General features: G+C 38.8%; 1 protein-coding gene across 5 annotated transcripts in view; it reads right to left on the bottom strand.

Moving 5' to 3' along the window:
- The window catches only part of ELP4 (elongator acetyltransferase complex subunit 4), a 244,446-nt gene that overhangs the window by 218,436 nt on the left and 6,220 nt on the right, over positions 1-19,790 (bottom strand). For all 5 annotated transcript variants that reach the window (XM_055549205.1, XM_055549209.1, XM_055549206.1 and 2 more), the window contains exon 2: positions 18,284-18,319. In XM_055549205.1, the coding sequence (XP_055405180.1) occupies positions 18,284-18,319 (36 nt within the window). The remainder of the gene's footprint in view (positions 1-18,283; positions 18,320-19,790) is intronic.

The raw sequence follows: 19,790 nt of genomic DNA, 5'->3' as shown, positions 1-19,790 counted from the left end.
CCACTTAATCTCACATGAATTACAGTCTTCTAACTATGATGCTTAAGAGGCATAATATTCTAGTAAATTTATGTCTCATAATTTACAATATTTAGTTATCTCCCCAATATGGACTTTTACATCACTTTCAGGCTTCTGTTACTATTAAATACAGAAGCATTGAAGTGCTTTAAATCCCGTATGTCCAAGATAGAACGCAGAAACTCATTGATTTCTTCCATCAAATGTGGTCTTCTTTCAGTTTTTCAGAATATCAGAATTTATTCTTAATACCTCTTCTCTCCCTCTCACCAATACACCCTTCTCTCCATGCCTAAAATCCTGTTTTATTTTCAAACTATTTTTAGAATTCACTTTGCTCCATACCAATGTCTCTCCTCTAGGTTTGCTACCAACAGCTCTTGCTGCTGCTGCTGCTGCTATGTTGCTTCAGTCGTGTCCGACTCTGTGCGACCCCATGGACGGCAGCCCACCAGGCTCCGCCGTCCCTGGGATTCTCCAGGCAAGAACACTGGAGTGGGTTGCCATTTCCTTCTCCAATGCATGAAAGTGAAAAGTGAAAGTGAAGTCGCTCAGTCATGCCCGACTCCTAGCGACCCCATGGACTGCAGCCCACCAGGCTCCTCTGTCCATGGGATTTTCCAGGCAAGAGTACTGGAATGGGGTGCCATTGCCTTCTCCAACAGCTTTTGCTAGATGACTGCAATTTCCTGTTACTTCTTTGCATCTAGTCTAATCTTCCTTCAATTTAGCAGTGACCTTTTCAAAATATTCAATACAAACCTGATTATGGCACTTTCCTACTTAAAATCTTTTAGTGGTTTCTCATTGCTCCTGGGAGAAGGAACGAAATCCTTTGGTGTGGTCTATAGTCTCTGCATGGTTGTAGCCAAGGAGGAGAGCTTAACGTGCAAAAATAAAAATACTTGCTAAAAGTGGTATAACAAAATATATGATTATTGTTTTTCCTTTAGAAGGTACATAATGGTCACTGAATAACTATTAAGTAAAGAAAAAAGTAAACCTAAATTATTTAACTGTGTTGTGCAGTGCTTAGTCGCTCAGTCATGTCCAACTCTTTGAGATTCTATAGCCTGCCAGGCTCCCCTGTCCATGAGAATTCTCCAGGCAAGAACACTGGAGTGAGTTGCTATGCCCTCCTCCAAGGTATCTTCCCAACTAAGGGATCGAATCCATGTCTCCCACATTGGACGTGGATTCTTTACCATCCAAGACACCATTATTTAACTAGAAAAAGAGAAATAATTATTTATAAAATTGAGGACACATAATACCCAGGTGGCACTAGTGGTAAAGAACCCATGTGCCAATGCAAAAGGCATAAGGATGTGGGCTTGATCCCTGGGTCGGGAAGATCCCTGGAGAAGGGCATGGCAATTGACTCCAGTATTCTTGCCTGGAGAATCCCATGGACAGAGGAGCCTGGCAGGCTACAGTCCATAGGGTCACAAAGATTTGGACATGACTGAAGTGATTTAGCATGCAATACTCAGAAGGGGAATAAAATATACGCATTAGTACTGCAAAGAGCATGCACATACTGCGTAAACTATGCATATTCGCTTGTAGATTATAAAAAATACTGAATAATTTATCATCAGTGAAGACGTAAAACAACTAAACTAAATGGCAAAGTTCCCACTTTTTTACCTACTTCTTTAATGACTAAGGGTTTTGACTTTTAAAAAAAATCTATATACAATCGCTACTGATCTTATCTATATTCATATCTTAAATTACTATCTCTAGTAGTCATACTGCATCTGAACTCAAGACTTTAGTATAAATGAACTTCACCTCACTGGTAGCTAATTCCCTTAAATCCTCCCAAATTCAGATTAGATACCCTCATTTTTGGAGAAGCTTTCCTCAAGCCTAGCTGACATGATCAGAGTGCCCTTGGGCATAGTGTTAACTGCTACAACTAGCATTTAATACACATTATTGAAATTTCCCCACTAAGCTAAAAATTCCTCCTGGCAGAGAACACATCTTACTGTTATATCACTAGTACTGTGCACATTCTTGTTGTTCAGTTGCTAAGTTGTGTCTAACTCTTTCAAAATTCCATGGACGTAAACAAGCAGGCCCCTCTGTCCATGGGATTCTCCAGGCAAGAACACTGCAGTGGGTTGCCATTTCCTCCTCCAGGGAATCTTCCTGACCCAGACATTGAACTTATGTCTCCTGCACTGGCAGGTGAATTCTTTACTGAGCCACCAGGCAGGCCCACTGGGTATATAGTACACAGCAAATATTTATAATTACTAAGGGGAAAACAAAAATTTACCTTGTCTTGTAAACTCAGATCTACTGTACTTTGGCAGAAAACATATCCTATCATAGACACACACACACAAACATTATCAGATCAAATCAGATCAGATCAGTTGCTTAGTCATGTCCGACTCTCTGCGAATCACAGCATGCCAGGCCTCCCTGTCCATCACCAACTCCCGGAGTTCACTCAGACTCACGTCCATCGAGTCAGTGATGCCATCCAGCCATCTCATCCTCTGTCGTCCCCTTCTCCTCCTGCCCCCAATCCCTCCCAGCATCAGAGTCCTTGCCAATGAGTCAACTCTTCGCATGAGGTGGCCAAAGTACTGGAGTTTCATCTTTAGCATCATTCCTTCCAAAGAAATCCCAGGGCTGATCTCCTTCAGAATGGACTGGTTGGATCTCCTTGCAGTCCAAGGGACTCTCAAGTCTTCTCCAACACCACAGTTCAAAAGCATCAATTCTTCGGCTCTCAGCCTTCTTCATAGTCCAACTTTCACATCCATACACGACCTCAGGAAAAATCATAGCCTTGACTAGACGGACCTTTGTTGGCAAAGTAATGTCTCTGCTTTTGAATATGCTATCTAGGTTGGTTACAAACACTATAATAGTTATCAATCTTACTCTTTCAAAGACTGCATGGGGCAGCAAAAACTAATGGGGGTAAGATCACCCATTTAGGGATTAGCAAAAAAAGTAAAAAAAAAATTTAAGCTGTTGAAGCTGAAAATTACCAATACTGTGAAAAAAATTTGAGGTTGTACAATAAGCATTTTGTTAATCTATTTAATAAATACTCTTAACACTGGGCAGACAAATATGATAACGATGTGACAGAACTGCCAAAAAGCAAATGTAGTTTTGGCCTATATTAATATTCCAATTCCTAGTTTGAGAGAGATGACTGTTCTGTTATATTCTATGGTAGTTGACCAGACTGATAATAATATATTTCATTTGAGGACTTACACAGACTAAAGCATCTTCCAAATGGCTGACCAGAGGGTGAAGTGACTGGAATGCATGAGAAATGAGTATTTTCCTTGAATAAAAAGAGACCCAAGGGATGCAAGTGAGCTGGCTTCAAATATTTCATGGGCTGTCATACGGCAATGGAACTACACTTGCTCATTAATGAATCAAGGCAAATTGGAAGTGGTCAAATAGGAGGTGGCAAGAGTGAATGTCGACATTCTAGGAATCAGCGAACTAAGATGGACTGAAATGGGTGAATTTAACTCAAATGACCATTATATCTACTACTGTGGGCAGGAATCCCTTAGAAGAAATGGAATAGCCATCTAGTCAACAAAGAGTCCAAAATGCAGTACTTGGATGCAATCTCATAAATGACAGAATGATCTCTGTTCGTTTCCAAGGTAAACCATTCAATATCATGGTAATCCAAGGCTATGCCCCAACCAGTAACACTCAAGAAGCTGAAGTTGAACGGTTCTATGAAGACCTACAAGACATTTAGAACTAACACCCCAAAAGGATGTGCTTTTCATTATAGGGGGCTAGAATGCAAAAGGAGGAATTCAAGAAACACCCGGAGTTACAGGAAAATTTGGCCTTGGAGTACAGAATGAAGCAGGCAAAGGCTAATAGACTTTTGCCAAGAGAACACATTGGTCATAGGAAACACCCTCTTCCGACAACATAAGAGAAGACTCTACACATGGACATCACCAGATGGTCAACACCGAAATCAGATTGATTATATTTTTTGCAGCTAAAGATGGAGAAGCTCTATACAGTCAGCAAAAACAAGACCGGGAGCTGACTGTGGCTCAGATCATGAAGTCCTTATTGCCAAATTCAGACTTAAATTGAAGAAAGTGGGGAAAACCACTAGATCATTCAGGTATGACCTAAATGAAATGCCTTATGATTATACAGTTGAAGTGAGAAATAGATTTAAGGAACTAGATTTGATAGATAGAGTGCCTGATGAACTATGGACGGAGGTTTGTGACACTGTACAGCAGACAGGGATCAAGACCATCCCCAAGAAAAAGAAATGCAAAAAAGCAAAATGGTTGTCTTAGGAGGCCTTACAAACAGCTGTGAAAAGAAAAGAAGTAAAAAGTAAAGGAGAAAAGTAAAGATATACCCATTTGAATGCAGAGTTCCAAAAAATAGCAAGGAGAGATAAGAAAGCCTTCCTCAGTGATCAATACAAAGAAACAGAGGAAAACAACAGAATGGGAAAGACTAGAGATCTCTTCAAGAAAATCAGATACTAAGGGAACATTTCTTGCAAAGATGGGCTCGATAATGGGCAGAAATGGTATAGACCTAACAGAAGCAGAAGATATTAAGAAGAGGTAGCAAAAATACACAGAAGAACTGTACAATAAAGATCTTCATGACCCAGATAATCACAATGGTGTGATCACTCACCTAGAGCCAGACATCCTGGAATGTGAAGTCAAGGGGGCCTTGGAAAGCATCACTATGAACAAAGCTAGTGGAGGTGATGGAATTCCAGTTGAGCCTTTTCAAATCCTAAAAGATGATGCTGTGAAAGTGCTCCACTCAAATGTCAGCGAATCTGGAAAACTCAGCAGTGGCCACAGGACTGGAAAAGGTCCGTTTTCATTCCAACCCCAAAGAAAGGCAATGCCAAAGAATGCTCAAACTACCACACAATTGTGCTCATCTCACATTCTAGTAAAGCAATGCTCAAAATTCTATAAGCCAAGCTTCAGCAATACGTGAACTGTGAACTTTCAGATGTTCAAGCTGGATTTAGAAAAGGCAGAAGAACCAGGGATCAAATTGCCAACATCTGCTGGATCATCGAAAAAGCAAGAGAGTTCCAGAAAAACATCTATTTCTGCTTTAGTGACTATGCCAAAGGCTTTGATTGTGTGGATCACAACAAACTGTGGAAAACCCTGAAAGAGATGGGAATACCAGACCACCTGACCTGCCTCTTGAGAAACTTGTATGCATGTCAGGAAGCAACCGTTAGAAATGGACATGGAACAACAGAATGGTTCCAAATAGGAAAGGAGTACATCAAGGCTGTATATTGTCACCCTGCTTATTTAACTTATATGCAGAGTATATCATAAGAAATGCTGGGCTGGAAGAAGCACAAGCTGGAATCAAGTTTTTCAGGAGAAATATTAATAAACTCAGATATGCAGATGACACCACCCTTATGGCATAAAGTAAAGAAGAAATAAAGAGCCCCTTGATGAAAGTGAAAGAGGAGAGTGAAAAAATTGGCTTAAAGCTCAATATTCAGAAAACTAAGATCATGGCATCTGGTCCCATGACTTTCTGGCAAATAGATGGGGAAACAGTGGAAACAGTGGCTGCCTTTATTTTTTTAGGCTCCAAATTACTGTAGATGGTGATTGCAGCCATGAAATTAAAAGACGCTTACTCCTCGGGAGGAAAGTTATGACCAACCTAGACAGCATATTAAAAAGCAGAGACATTACTTTGTCAACAAAGGTGCATCTAGTCAAAGCTATGGTTTTTCCAGTAGTCATGTAAGGATGTGAGAGTTGGACTGTGAAGAAAGCTGAGCGCTGAAGAATTGATGGTTTTGAACTGTGGTGTTGAGAAGACTCTTGAGAGTCCTTTGGACTGCAAGGAGATTCAACCAGTCCACCCTAAAGCAGATCCGTCCTGGATATTCATTGGAAGGACTGATGTTGTAGCTGAAACTCCAGTACTTTGGCCACCTCATGCGAAGAGTTGACTCATTGGAAAAGACTCTGATGCTGGGAGGGATTGGGGGCAGGAGGAGAAGGGGACGACAGAGGATTAGATGGTTGGATGGCATCACTGACTTAATGGACCTGAGGTTGGGTAAACTCTGGGAGTTGGTGAAGGACAGGGAGGCCTGGTATGCTGTGGTTCATGGGGTTGTGAAAAGTTGGACATGACTGAGTGACTGAACTGACTGATTAATGCCTCCAAGGGGTAGAATGCAGCCTAATGATAGAAACAACTGGAACATCAATCCCACCTTAATTCCAACTTAATATCAAAGTTCAAATGAGCTGGCCCTATGGTTCCACTGACCCTGGTCTGAAAATCACCAATGATTTGGTAACTGTTAAATTTCTGGGACACTTTAAAATTTTTATCCTTTTTGTCTACTGTGGCTATTGCTATAGACAATTTTCTTTTTGGAACTACCCTCTTCCTTTCTCATTTTTTAAGAAACTCCTTGCTCCCACTTTTCCTGTTTCCTTAGCCATTCTCTATATATGTAAGTAGCTTATACAGAGCTCTCAATTCTTATGTACACAAATATGAAACAATTTTGTTTAGTCATTGCTTTCAACTATGCTATGTCAAAACTTTCTTTTTGTATCTCTTAATGATATCCAGAGTGGATTCCATGACCTTCTCATCATTTCCAGTCATTAAAATCTGCTTCTGCTGCTGCGCTTCAGTCGTGTCTGACTCTGTGCAACCCCACAGACGGCAGCCCACCAGGCTCCGCCGTCCCTGGGATTCTCCAGGCAAGAACACTGGAGTGGGTTGCCATTTCCTTCTCCAATGCAGGAAAGTGAAAAGTGAAAGTGAAGTCACTCAGTAGTGTTCGACTCTTAGCAACCCCATGGACTGCAGCCCACCAGGCTCCTCTGTCCATGGGATTTTCCAGGCAAGAGTACTGGAGTGGGCTGCCATTGCCTTCTCTGATTAAAATCTGAGTTAAGTTTAAAACGTTAACATTCAAAGTAAAGTTTTCCCCCTCCTTCAGTGCAGACTAAAACTTGTAGCTTGAAGGTCTCAGTGGGGCAGAGGGGATCTACAATAAAGGAAAAGTTCTAAAATACTTCTTTCTGTACATTCTGCTTCCAAGTCCTCATTCTATTGCTAGGAGAGGAAGGCAAAAGGCAAGTGGCAGAGATCAATTTACAGAATTGTCTGTCTAGTTTAGGAAGAAGAGTTGTCCCTATTCTCATTTGGATCTGCTCTTTTCAAGTCAGTTGCTTGAAGCCTAGGAGTTATGGTGGTTTCCACGCAGGTGGTAGGTATGGTTTTTGTGGGTAGTGCTCTGCTTCATTCTGGCCTCATCTGTCCCTAGAAAACTCTTCAAAGAGGTAGAATCTCGTGTTGGGAAGGCTGGTCGGTACAGTCAACATTACATTAAAAACAGCAAGTAAGTGACCTATAGGCCATTGTACTGTGCTGTGCTTAGTCGCTCTGTGACATATCCGACTCTGTGACCTTCATTAACTATATGTTGTACGTGGTGCAACACACATCTCATGCATTAGTTCACTTAACCCTTATGATAACCTTATAAATATTATTAATTTCTATCTTAAAGGTAAAGAGAATGTAAATAGCTTGCGAATGGTGATACTGCTAGGAAATAGCAGAGCCACTGCTGAATCTAGGAAGTCTGATTCCAGAAACTATGCTGTTAACTTCTTACCCTCTTTCCTGGGCTTATTTTCCTTTATTTCTCTGTTAAATACTGATGTGTTTAGGCTTTTGATTTTGATCTGCTTTTCTTTTTACTCTAGTTCTTCTGAGTCTTTTTTGGAGTCTCAGGCCACTCTAAGAAACTGATGTAAACTTTCTATGCTGCTCTAAAAATATACACAGTCATACACAAATTTGCTGGTAGTTGGCTTGAATTGAGACAACCTAAAATCTATCTCTGGATCCACAAGGGTACATAATCTTGAGCATTCTAGTGCATGCCTATGATTTCAACTAAAACATACACTGAATAAAACATTAGTTAAATAACATTGAAAGTGAAAGCGAGGTGCTCAGTTGTGTCTTACTCTTTGCGACCCCATGGACTGTAGCCTAACAGGCTCCTTCGTCCCTGGGATTTTCCAGGCAAGAGTACTGGAGTGGGTTGCCATTTCCTTCTCCAAGGGATCTTCCCAACCCAGGGTCGAACCCAGGTCTCCCACATCATAGGCAGATGCTTTACCATGTGAGCCAACAAGGAAGTCAATAATGTTTAGGAATCCCAAATATTTTTCTCTAGCCTAAATTTAATACCCAAATAGCCAACTCTGTACTAGGTAGAGCTACTTGGAACATAAAATTCACTGTGATTAAACTGAATTCATTACTTTACCTCAGTATTTGCTCATTCCTCCTTTTCTGACTTTATCTAATGGTATTAACTCCAAACTTTCTCTGCCAAAAATTTTGGAATCATCCTACCTACTCTCTCCCTCACATCTCCCACACATTTATATAACACAGAAGCAGACATCAAATTCTTTTGAGGGTCCTATTAAAAGAAGAAAAACAGGGAAATGATATCACACAGTAAGCAAAGCTAGTTTAACATTTAGACTCATATACATAATGAAATGCAGAAACAGAAAAGTTAGTTTCTGTTGTTATCCCATCAAAATATGACAGTAAATTTATGATTAAAGTCTTAAAAGCATAGTAACAAACCTCACCTCATCTTTAGATTAGGGCAATGAGTATTTTTATCACTTCAAGTTTTTTACTTTATTCTTGCAGTGCATCCTTCATACTCAAAATACTCCATGATTACACATTTCTAACCATGATAAATTATTTTTAGCCAGCCTGTCATATCATTCATTTATTCATGCATTTGTTCATTCATGTGCCCGTATATAGTCCCCTTGATTACAGTGCTTACCATCAGTCTCCTGAATAAAATACATGATCAGGTTTTCTCAATAAAGTAAGTGTCATGAGAAAGTAAATAAAGAACACTACAGGAGTATTTATATAAGAGGAATACTACTCACTGGGAATGAGAAGAAGGAAAGCAACAGTTAAGGATGACTTTTTGGAAGAAATACTTAAGTGGAGTTTTCTTTCACTAAAAGATGATTAAGAGTTAGGAAAAAAGAGGCAACAAGAAAGAACTTAAGCAAAGGCCTGAAGAGAGGTGAGAGAATGGCACTTTGATGGAATTAAAAGCTTAGGGAAATAAATACAAAGCTTGAGGAAGGAGGTGAGAAGACGAGAAGAGAAAAGGCTAAAGTGAATCAGAAGAGGCAGCTCATATATAAAGGTCTCTGGACTTTATGTTAAGATCCACAGAGAACACAAAAAGGTCCTAAGCAAGGACCATGATGAGATTTTCATATCAGAAAGTTCACTCAGGCTATAGAATAAAAATGGACTGCACAAGAGAACACTTAGGACAACCTATGATGCTTCATATCTGCACATATAGTTCAAGATCCTTTATGTAAAAAAGAAGCTGTGTGAACTTTAAATATTTATGCTATGCTTTCACTTTTGATACTTTTCAGGTGTGCCAAATTTACATGTGAACCAGACTGTCAGAAAGCTATCTAAACATAAAACATCTCAAAACCTTTTCCAGTGCTAAAGAATGAAACATGTTTTAAGAAAACTCTTTATTTGGTTTTCAAAGTACAGGTAGGAGTCCCTCAGTTATTCCTCAGAGAATGGCCTTCATATTCATTTTGTTGCATTCCAAAGGTCTAAATGGACCTATCATGGGTTTTCTGGCAGTGCTCACTGTCTCCAGTTTCCTCAGATACCTTGCTTCTGAAACTGTAAACCCACTCCTCTGTTACCCCACACACATGTGCATGTAAACACTGGTACACATACTGTCTTGGCAAATGAGAAAATTATTAGAATATTCACAGCCTATAGTGAAAAGTTATTAATTAATGAAAATCATCTTCATACTGTGGTGGTGGTGGTTTAGTCGTTAAGTCGTGTCCGACTCTTGCGACCCCATGTACTATAGCCTGCCAGGCTCCTCTGTCCATAAGATTCTCCAGGCAAGAATACTGGAGTGGGTTGCCAATTCCTTCTCCAGGGGATCTTCCCAACCCAGGAATTGAACCCAGGTCTCCTGTATGGGGCAGGCAGATTCTTTACCAATTGAGCTATAAGGAATTTTCCTTATTTGTAGAATTTAAAAAAATCTTTGAGTGACAAGCATACAGTAATGCCCTAAGCTCCCTACCTCTGACCTTAAATCTTCACACCTGGCTTAGATTTAGACCATTCACCCTTTCTTAAGGCAGAGTTCATCTACTGTATATATTGTACTGACTTGAAAATGGAGAAAAGCAGAAAACCTAGTAGATAAGACTCCTTCTGCTAATCTAATCTTTCAAAGAAATGTAAAAATGCTTTCAAATTTTAAGACTTCTGAGAAACAAAACAAGGTAACATAATAAAACTAAGTTTACTTAAAAATTTTTTTAAATTTATTTTTAATTGAAGGGAAATTGCATTAGTTTCTACCAAACATCGACCAGTATTGCACTGGTTTCCAGCAAATATCAACATGAATCTAAGTTTACTTAAATTATGCTGCTGCTGCTGCTAAGTTGCTTCAGTCGTGTCCGACTCTGTGTGACCCCAGAGACGGCAGCCCACCAGGCTCCCCTGTCCCTGGGATTCTCCAGGCAAGAACACTGGAGTGGGTTGCCATTTCCTTCTCCAAAGCATGAAAGTGAAAAGTGAAAGGGAAGCCGCTCAGTTGTGTCCAACTCCTAGCGACCCATGGACTGCAGCTTACCAGGCTCCTCTGTCCATGGGATTTTCCAGGCAAGAGTACTGGAGTGGGGTGCCATTGCCTTCTCCTACTTAAATTATAGATATCTTTAAAAATCTTATACACTGAGAAAATGATAGTAGTGCAAAAACAATAATGAGATGATTCAGAATATTAGCTTTATGGAAAGACCAGACTCTACAAAGGCGGCCTTTACTTTATACTTGCTGTACTGTTTTGTTCAATTATTAATTCAATAAATAGTTATTGAATACCCAGTGTAATACTTGGTGAACTGATACTTCGTCATAGATAGACTTTTAAAAAAATCTGTCACTGTACTTTAGTTATTCTAAGTTTTCCTTTATTACTTATTATTAAAAAAAAAACTCTCCTCAGTTAGATCACCAGCTTCATTAGGCATGTGTTGTTTCCACGTAACTGCCAATGTCACCACTAAGCTTTCTGCCACTGTACAACCAGTATCCCCTTCCTCCAGCTTTCAGTAACAGGCATCTTCCTTTTCATTCTCATTGGCAGTGTCCTCAAACTACAGATTTCTACTAACAATCTGTTTATAGTGACTCAAGTCTCTAATATACTCCTCAAAATCCTTGTAGGCTTTGCCTACTGCCTGGTTTGAAAGCCACTACCATATATTTATTTTGTTTGTTTTGGATGCACTCACTTTTAAAACACCAGAATCTGTTACAAAATAACATCTCCAATGTTTGCAGAAGATGTTCAGTTCAGTTGCTCAGTCGTCCGACTCTGCAACCCCATGAATTGCAGCACGCCAGGCCTCCCTGTCCATCACCAACTTCCGGAGTTCACTGAAACTCACATCCATCGAGTCGGTGATGCCATCCAGCCATCTCATCCTCTGTCGTCCCCTTCTCCTCCTGCCCCCAATCCCTCCCAGCATCAGAGTCTTTTCCAATGAGTCAACTCTTCGCACGAGGTGGCCAAAGTATTGGAGTTTCAGCGTTAGCATCAATCCTTCCAAAGAACACCCAGGGCTGATCTGCTTGCAGTCCAAGGGACTCTCAAGAGTCTTCTCCAACACCACAGTTCAAAAGCATCCATTCTTCGGTGCTTAGCTTTCTTCACAGTCCAACTTTCACACCCATACATGACCACTGGAAAAACCATAGCCTTGACTAGACAGACCTTTGTTGGCAAAGTAATGTCTCTGCTTTTCAATATGCTATCAAGGTTGGTCATAACTTTCCTTCCAAGGAGTAAGTGTCTTTTTATTTCATGGCTGCAGTCACCATCTGCAGTGATTTTGGAGCCCCAAAAAATAAAGTCTGACACTATTTCCACTGTTTCCCTATCTATTTCCCATGAAGTGATGGGACCAGATGCCATGATCTTCGTTTTCTGAATGTTGAGCTTTAAGCCAACCTTTTCACTCTCCTCTTTCACTTTCATCAAGAGGCTTTTGAGTTCCTCTTCACTTTCTGCCATAAGGCTGGTGTCATCTGCCTATCTGAGGTTATTGATATTTCTCCTGAAAATCTTGATTCCAGCTTGTGCTTCTTTCAGCCCAGTGTTTCTCATGATGTACTCTGCTACTGTTACTGCTAAGTCGCTTCAGTCATGTCCGACTCTGTGTGACCCCATAGACGGAAGGCAACCAGATTCCCCCGTCCCTGGGATTCTCCAGGCAAGAACACTGGAGTGGGTTGCCATTTCCTTCTCCAATGCATGAAAGTGAAAAGTGAAAGGGAAGTCGCTCAGTCATGTCCGACTCCTAGAGATGCCATGGACTGCAGCCTACCAGGCTCCTCCGTTCATGGGATTTTCCAGGCAAGAGTACTGGAGTGGCGTGCCGTTGCCTTCTCTGTAATGTACTCTGCATATAAGTTAAATAAGCAGGGTGACAGTATACAGCCTTGACGTATTCCTTTTTCTATTTGGAACCAGTCTGTTGTTCCATGTCCAGTTCTAACTGTTGCTTCCTGACCTGCATACAGATTTCTCAAGAGGCAGATCAGGTGGTCTGGTATTTCCATCTCTTTCAGAATTTTCCACAGTTTATTGTGATCCACACAGTCAAAAGCTTTGGCACAGTCGATAAAGCAGAAATAGATGTTTTTCTGGAACTCTCTTGCTTTTTCAAATCTGCTGGCATATTGAATGCAGCACTTTCACTGCAGAAGATGACTGCCTACTTAACATTCAAGTGAATCTATAAATAATTCAAAAGGTGCTGGTTGTAAGATTGATATGCAAAAATCAACAGGAATTCCTTGTACAATTACAACCAACCATAAAATACATTAACAGGAAACATATCATATTAACTTATAATTATTTGCTTTACTTATATCTCTTCCTTAGGGAAAGAGAATAACTCATTTATATTTCTAACCCCAGAATGTAGCATGCAAGTGGGTGTTCAGTGAAAATTGTTTGAATGATTATCAATCATCACTGGATTTTAGTATCATTCACACATATTTTCCCTGGAGAAAAGGATAAAAATTCACTTGCATATTTTTTAAACCACTACAATAACTCACTATATTTTTGTACATTAAAGAGAAAATTTCCGGTTCAAATCAAGAAATGCAATTCTCCACTTTTCACTTATTTGGACTGATAAAGATTAAAATCCTTGATAATGTACAACATTGTTAAGGGTGAAGGTAACCTAGTTATAACAGCTGACTGAAGTATCAGGTAGTATAACCTCTTGGGAGAGCAATCTAGTAACTAATACAATTTCACATGCTTGTCTTAAGCAAGCCTGTATTTTAGAACTTATTCTATAGATACTTATACATACATGCAAACCTTACACATATAAAATTTGTACAATAGGATTGTTTGTAACAGAAGATAATGAGTTATCCTTATCAGTAGAGAAAAATTTAAGAAAATTATGGCACATCCATACAATGAATTGCTATTCAGTTGTCAAGAAGAATGAGGGATACTTATAAGAATGCACATGGACTGATTTCTAAAATATCAGTTCAGTCCAGTTGCTTGGTCACATACAACTCTTTTCAATCCCATGGACTGCATCACACCAGGCTTGCCTGTCCATCACCAACTCCCGGAGTTTACTCAAATTCATGTCCTTTGAGTCAGTGATGCCATGCAACCATCTCATCCCTTTCTCCTCCTGCCTTCAATCCTTGCCAGCTTGAGACAGTTCTTCACATCAGGTGGCCAAAGTATTGGAGTTTCAGCTTCAACATCAGTCCTTTCAAAGAACACCCAGAACTGATCTCCTTTAGGATGGACTGGCTGGATCTCCTTGCAGTCCAAGGGACTCTCACGAGTCTTCTCCAACAACACAGTTCAAAAGCATCAATTCTTCGGTGCTCAGCTTTCTTTATAGTCCAATTCTCACATCTGTACATGACTACTGGAAAAACCACAGCTTTGACTAGACAGACCTTTGTTGGCAAAGTAATGTCTCTGCTTTTAATATGCTGTCTAGGTTGGTCATAGCTTTCCTTCCAAGGAGCAAGCACCTTTTAATTTTATGGCTGCAGTCACCATCTGTGGTGATTTTCGAGCCCAAGAAAATAAAGTCTGTCACTATTTCCATTGTTTCCCCATCTCTTTGCCATGAAGTGATGGGATTGGACGTCATGATCTTTGTTTTTTTGAATGTTGAGTTTTAAGCCAGCTTTTTCACTCTCTTCTTTCACTTTCATCAAGAGGCTCTTCAGTTCCTCTTTGCTGTTTGCTATAAGGGTGGTGTCATCTGCATATTTGAGGTTATTGATATTTTTCCCGGCAATCTTGATTCCAGCTTGTGGTTCATTCAGCTTGGCATTTCACATGATGTACTCTACATATAAGTTAAATAGCAGGGTGACATTATATAGCCTTGACATACTCCTTTCCCGATTTGGAACCAGTCTGTTGTTCCCTGTCTGGTTCTAACTGTTGGGTCTTGACCTGCATACAAATATCTTAGGAGTCAGGTAAGGTGGTCTGGTATTTCCATCTCTTTAAGAATTTTCCAGTTTGTTGTGATCCACACAGTCAAAGGCTTTGACATAGTCAGTAAAGCAAAAGTAGATGTTTCTCTGGAACTCTCATGCTTTTTTCATGATCCAACAGATGTTGGAAATTTGATCTCTGGTCCCTCTGCCTTTTCTAAATCCAGCTTGAACATGCCGAAGTTCTCTGTTCACATACTGTTGAAGCTTGGCTTGGAGAATTTTGAGCATTACTTTGCTAGCATGTGAGATGAGTGCAATTGAGTGGTAGTTTGAGCATTCTTTGGCATTGCCTTTGAGATAGGAATGAAGACTGACATTTTCCAGTCCTGTGGCCACTGCTGAGTTTTCCAAATTTACTGGTATATTGAATGCAGCACATTCACAGCATCATCTTTCAGGATTTGAAATAGCTCAGCTGGAATTCCATCATCTCCACTAACTTTGTTTGTAGTGATGCTTCCTAAGGCCCACTTGACTTTACACTCCAGGATGTCTGTCACACCATCGTGATTATCTGGGTTATGAAGAGCTTTTTTGTATACTTCTGTGTATCACTGCCACCTTTTCTTAATATCTTCTGCTTCTGTTAGGTCCATACCATTTCTGTCCTTTATTGTGCCCATCTTTGCATGAGATGTTCCCTTGGTATCTGTAACTTTCTTCAAGGGATCTCTAGTCTTTCCCATTCTATTGTTTTCCTCTATGTCTTTACATTGATCACTGAGAAAGGCTTTCTCATCTCTCCTTGCTATTCTTTGGAACTCTGCATTCAAATGGGTATATCTTTCCTTTTCTCCTTTTCCTTTCAGTTCTCTTCTTTTCTCAGCTGTTTGTAAGGCCTCCTCAGACAACCATTTTGCATTTTTGGATTTCTTTTTCTTGGGGATGGTCTTGATTACTGCCTCCTGCACAATGTCACGAAACACCGTGTGTAGTTCTTTAGGCACTCTATCAAACTAATCCCTTGAATCAATTTGTCACTTCCACTGTATCATCATAAGGGCTTTGATTTAGGTCATGTCTGAATGGTCTAACGGTTTTCCCTACTTTCTTTAATTTCAGTCTGACTTTTACAATAAGGCGTTCAAGATATGAGCCACAGTCAGCTCCTAGTCTTGTTTTTGCTGAGTGTACAGAGCTTCTCCATCTTCAGCTGCAAAGAATCTAATCAATCTGGTTTTGGTACTGACCATCTGGTGATGTTCATGTGTCATCATGATGTCATCTCTTGTGTTGGTAGAACAGGGTGTTTGCTATGACCAGTGTGTTCTCTTGGCTAAACTCTGTTAGCCTTTGTTCTGCTTCATTTTCTACTCTAAGGACAAATATGCCTGTTACTCCAGGTATATCCTGACTTCCTGTGTTTGGATTCCAGTCTCCTATGATGAAAAGGATATCTATTTTTGGTGTTAGCTCTAGAAGGTCTTGTAGGTACTCATAGAACTGTCAACTTCAGCTTCTTCAATATTAGTGGTTGGTCATAGTCTTGGATTACTATGATACCGAATGATTTGCCTTGGAAAAGGACTGAGATTATTCTGTCATTTTTGACACTGCACTCTCTCTTGTTGACTATTAGGGCTACTCCATTTCTTCTAAGGGATTCTTGCCCACAGTAGATAAAACCTTTATCTGAATTAAATTCACCCATTCCAGTCCAATTAGTTCACTGAATTCTAAAACGTCGATGTTCACTCTTGCCATCTTCTGTTTGACCACTCACAATTTACCTTGATTTATGGACCTAACATTCCAGGTTCCTATGCAATACTGTTCTTTACAGCACTGGACTTTACTTCCATCACCAGTCACTCCATAAAAGCGTGTTTTTTCCACTTTGGCTCCACCTCTTCATTCTTTCTGGAGTTACTTCTCTACTCTTCTCCAGTAGCATATGGAGCCCCTACTGACCTGGGGAGTTCATCTTTCAGTGTCGTATCTATTTGCCTTTTCATACTGTTCATGGGGTTCCCAAGGCAAGAATACTGAAGTGGTTTGCCATTTCATTCTCCTGTGGACCACATTTTTTTTTTTGTTTTCCTAACATATATTTAGTAGAAAAAGCAAGATGCTGAATGCCTCCATGTATATTACTTAGGTAGAAATATTTGAGTTCCCACCACTTCTAGAATTAAGCATAGGTCATACTAAATTAAGCCTTCCCAGGTGGCTCAGTGGTAAAGAATGTGCCTTCCCATGCAGAAGTCACAGCAGATGTGGGTTTGATCCCTGGGTAGTGAAGATACCCTGGAGGAAACAGGAACCCACCCCAGTATTCTTGCTAGGATAATCCCATGGACAGCCTAGCCTGGTGGGCTACAGTCAATGCAGGTCACAAAGAATTGGACATGACTGAACACACATGCATGCATATTAAATCTGGAGTATATTCAGTTCTGTGCGCAAAAAGACAATGCTAGAGCAGAAGGTGTGACAAGAGAATAACCAAGAGAATGAGCAGTGTGACAACCACGATGCATAAAATCCATTTTAAGAAACTATGTCTATTTAGTCTGGAGAAGATTTGAGGTGATTAAATTGTTATTTTAAAATATTTTAAGAGTGTCAGGTGAAAGAGTATTAGAGGACAAAAAACTAGGAACAACAAACTCATCACAGGCATACAAATTAAACATTAACATAAAGAACTTTCTAGTGAATCATACATTTTCAAATAACAAAGGTTTGCCTGGTGAAGTAGTGAGCCCTTTAAACTAGATAAAGTCAAAGTGAAGTCGTTCAGTTGTGTCCAGCTCTTTTGAGATGCCATGGTCTGTAGCCTGCCAGGCTCTTACATTCTTGGGATTTTCCAGACAAGAATACTGGAGTGGGTTGCCATTTCCTTCTCCAGGAAATCTTCCCGACCCAGGTATCCAACCTGAGTCTGCCGCATTGCAGGCAGATTCTTTACCATCTGAACCACCAGGGAAGGCTGTTAAATTAGATCATCTGTACTTAAATGGTGTTTGGTATCTGAAAAGTGTTGCATGGCCAGGTGGAAACCTGGATTACATAACTGTCAAGATTTATTTCAATTTCAACATTCTGTGATCTAAACTTAAAAGAAAGGTAAATTGGGTTATGTATGTATTTTTAAGTAAGACGTATGGAAGGTTTAAATATGAACAAAAATGTGATTTATCCTTGTCATTTTTCTCTGAATAAGAAGACAAGGTAAAAATCTGTGATATATACAATGGGCTTATGTGTACATCCAATTATCAAATAAATCACTGTAACAATCCCACTCTAAATACTGAGATTCTCCCAAAAAATCTATTGGCATTATTTTCATCTTTTTAAAACAAATGGAAGACAAGGCACTGCGAACACTCTTTAATTATAAGAGCTATATTTTCACATGTACTTTTCTAAATCAGTAAATTAAACATAAGGCAATTCCTCTTTAATTTACCTTAACTCTTGAAGAGTGTTATAGAATTAATCTCAGAACAGACAAACCCATAAAATCATTATGCACAACATAAAACTATGATTGGGAAGAGCAAAGTATGTATGCTATACTAACCAATTAGAAGAACTGTTCCAACGGCCAAACCTCCACCTGGAAATGAAACAAAATGAAGAACAAATTAATCTACCTTTTCATATTATCTTTAGCATAAAAGTTAGGCATTATCAAGGACAGGTACTTCAGTAACTTCAAAATTGTAGTTGAGAACAACATTTTAATTACCTTTGCAATACTTGGCTTAAGGTGCTATTATGAAATAATTACATACTATATGTAATTATACACTACACATTACAATTACTTTCATAATATACTGTACTATCCTCCTTTCTCCTGTGATAGGACCATGCAGCATTCAACACAGCCGGCTAAGCATTCCTTTAATGTTATATTTAGCACTTATTAATAAATTAGCTCAATAGCTTAGACCCAAACGTGCACAGGAACTTAACTACAACAAAAGTACAACACAGAAAGAAAGGTTATTACAACAGAAATTCCACTTTAATTTTTATTCTCAAATTTAACAAACCTTGGAGAAAAAAACCTGACAGTTAAAACGAATTCTTTTCCGATTATTATTAACACACACAAAATCTGAACACTCTAAATATATATAGAAAATGCTATTATATTTGAATTAGGGTAATATGATCATAAATATATAACTGAAATACAGCTTTATTAAAAATCAATTTAAAATCAAGTTTTAAGAAACTAGAACATCAGAAAGATAGACATTCAACCACTTGACAACTGATACTTTGTTTGTAAAACCATTTGTGCAAATGCTAACAAGTTCACTTAAAAATTTAAAAATATATACACAAAGAATCAAATGAACTTAAAGTATAATTAATTTAAAAAGAAACTAAAAATTGTTGGACAACTGAAGACAATATTACTAGCGTTTTTACAAAATTGTGAAACATTTAAACTATAATAAAGAATCTCTTCCCAAAAAGTTTTATAGTGACAAACAATACATAGAAAAACTTAGTATGAAAAATTCATGACAGTGTTTATTTTTTGCCTTGCAAATAAGCATAAATAACTGTTATGTTTCAAAGAATTTGAAATTTGTTAAGCTGCCTGCACACTTAATACAATCCAACATTTGAGGACTTTATGACTATAAACAGAGCATTCAACATTGTTAGAAAACAATTTTTAAAAGGAACAAATACATTTATATATTTTAAATGGTCATGTTATAGAATTAAGTATGTATTTTAACTTCACATTGAGATAATGAGATAATTCCTTCATTTTAGCATTTAAAGCCATACCAGACTATACAGGATAACTTCAAATGTTGGTTAAACTAAAAGTTTAACATAAACTGAAATATATGTGATGATAACAACCATAAAAGATGAGAGCAAAAAGGTTCTCTTTGGGAGAAGAATAAATATTTAGTTTTACAATTTGTGCTACATATAGACCAATATTAATATTTTAATCCATTTTAAATATTTTAAATCATACTTTCCAACTCTTCACTGTTTTTCCTCACATGTAAAAATATTTAGCTAGCAATTATCATTTTGTGTATTTGAGA

This window comes from Bubalus kerabau, chromosome 15 (assembly GCF_029407905.1).
Source record: "Bubalus kerabau isolate K-KA32 ecotype Philippines breed swamp buffalo chromosome 15, PCC_UOA_SB_1v2, whole genome shotgun sequence".
Taxonomy (NCBI): Eukaryota; Metazoa; Chordata; class Mammalia; order Artiodactyla; family Bovidae; genus Bubalus; species Bubalus kerabau.
This window is presented reverse-complemented; position numbering and strand designations above follow the sequence as displayed.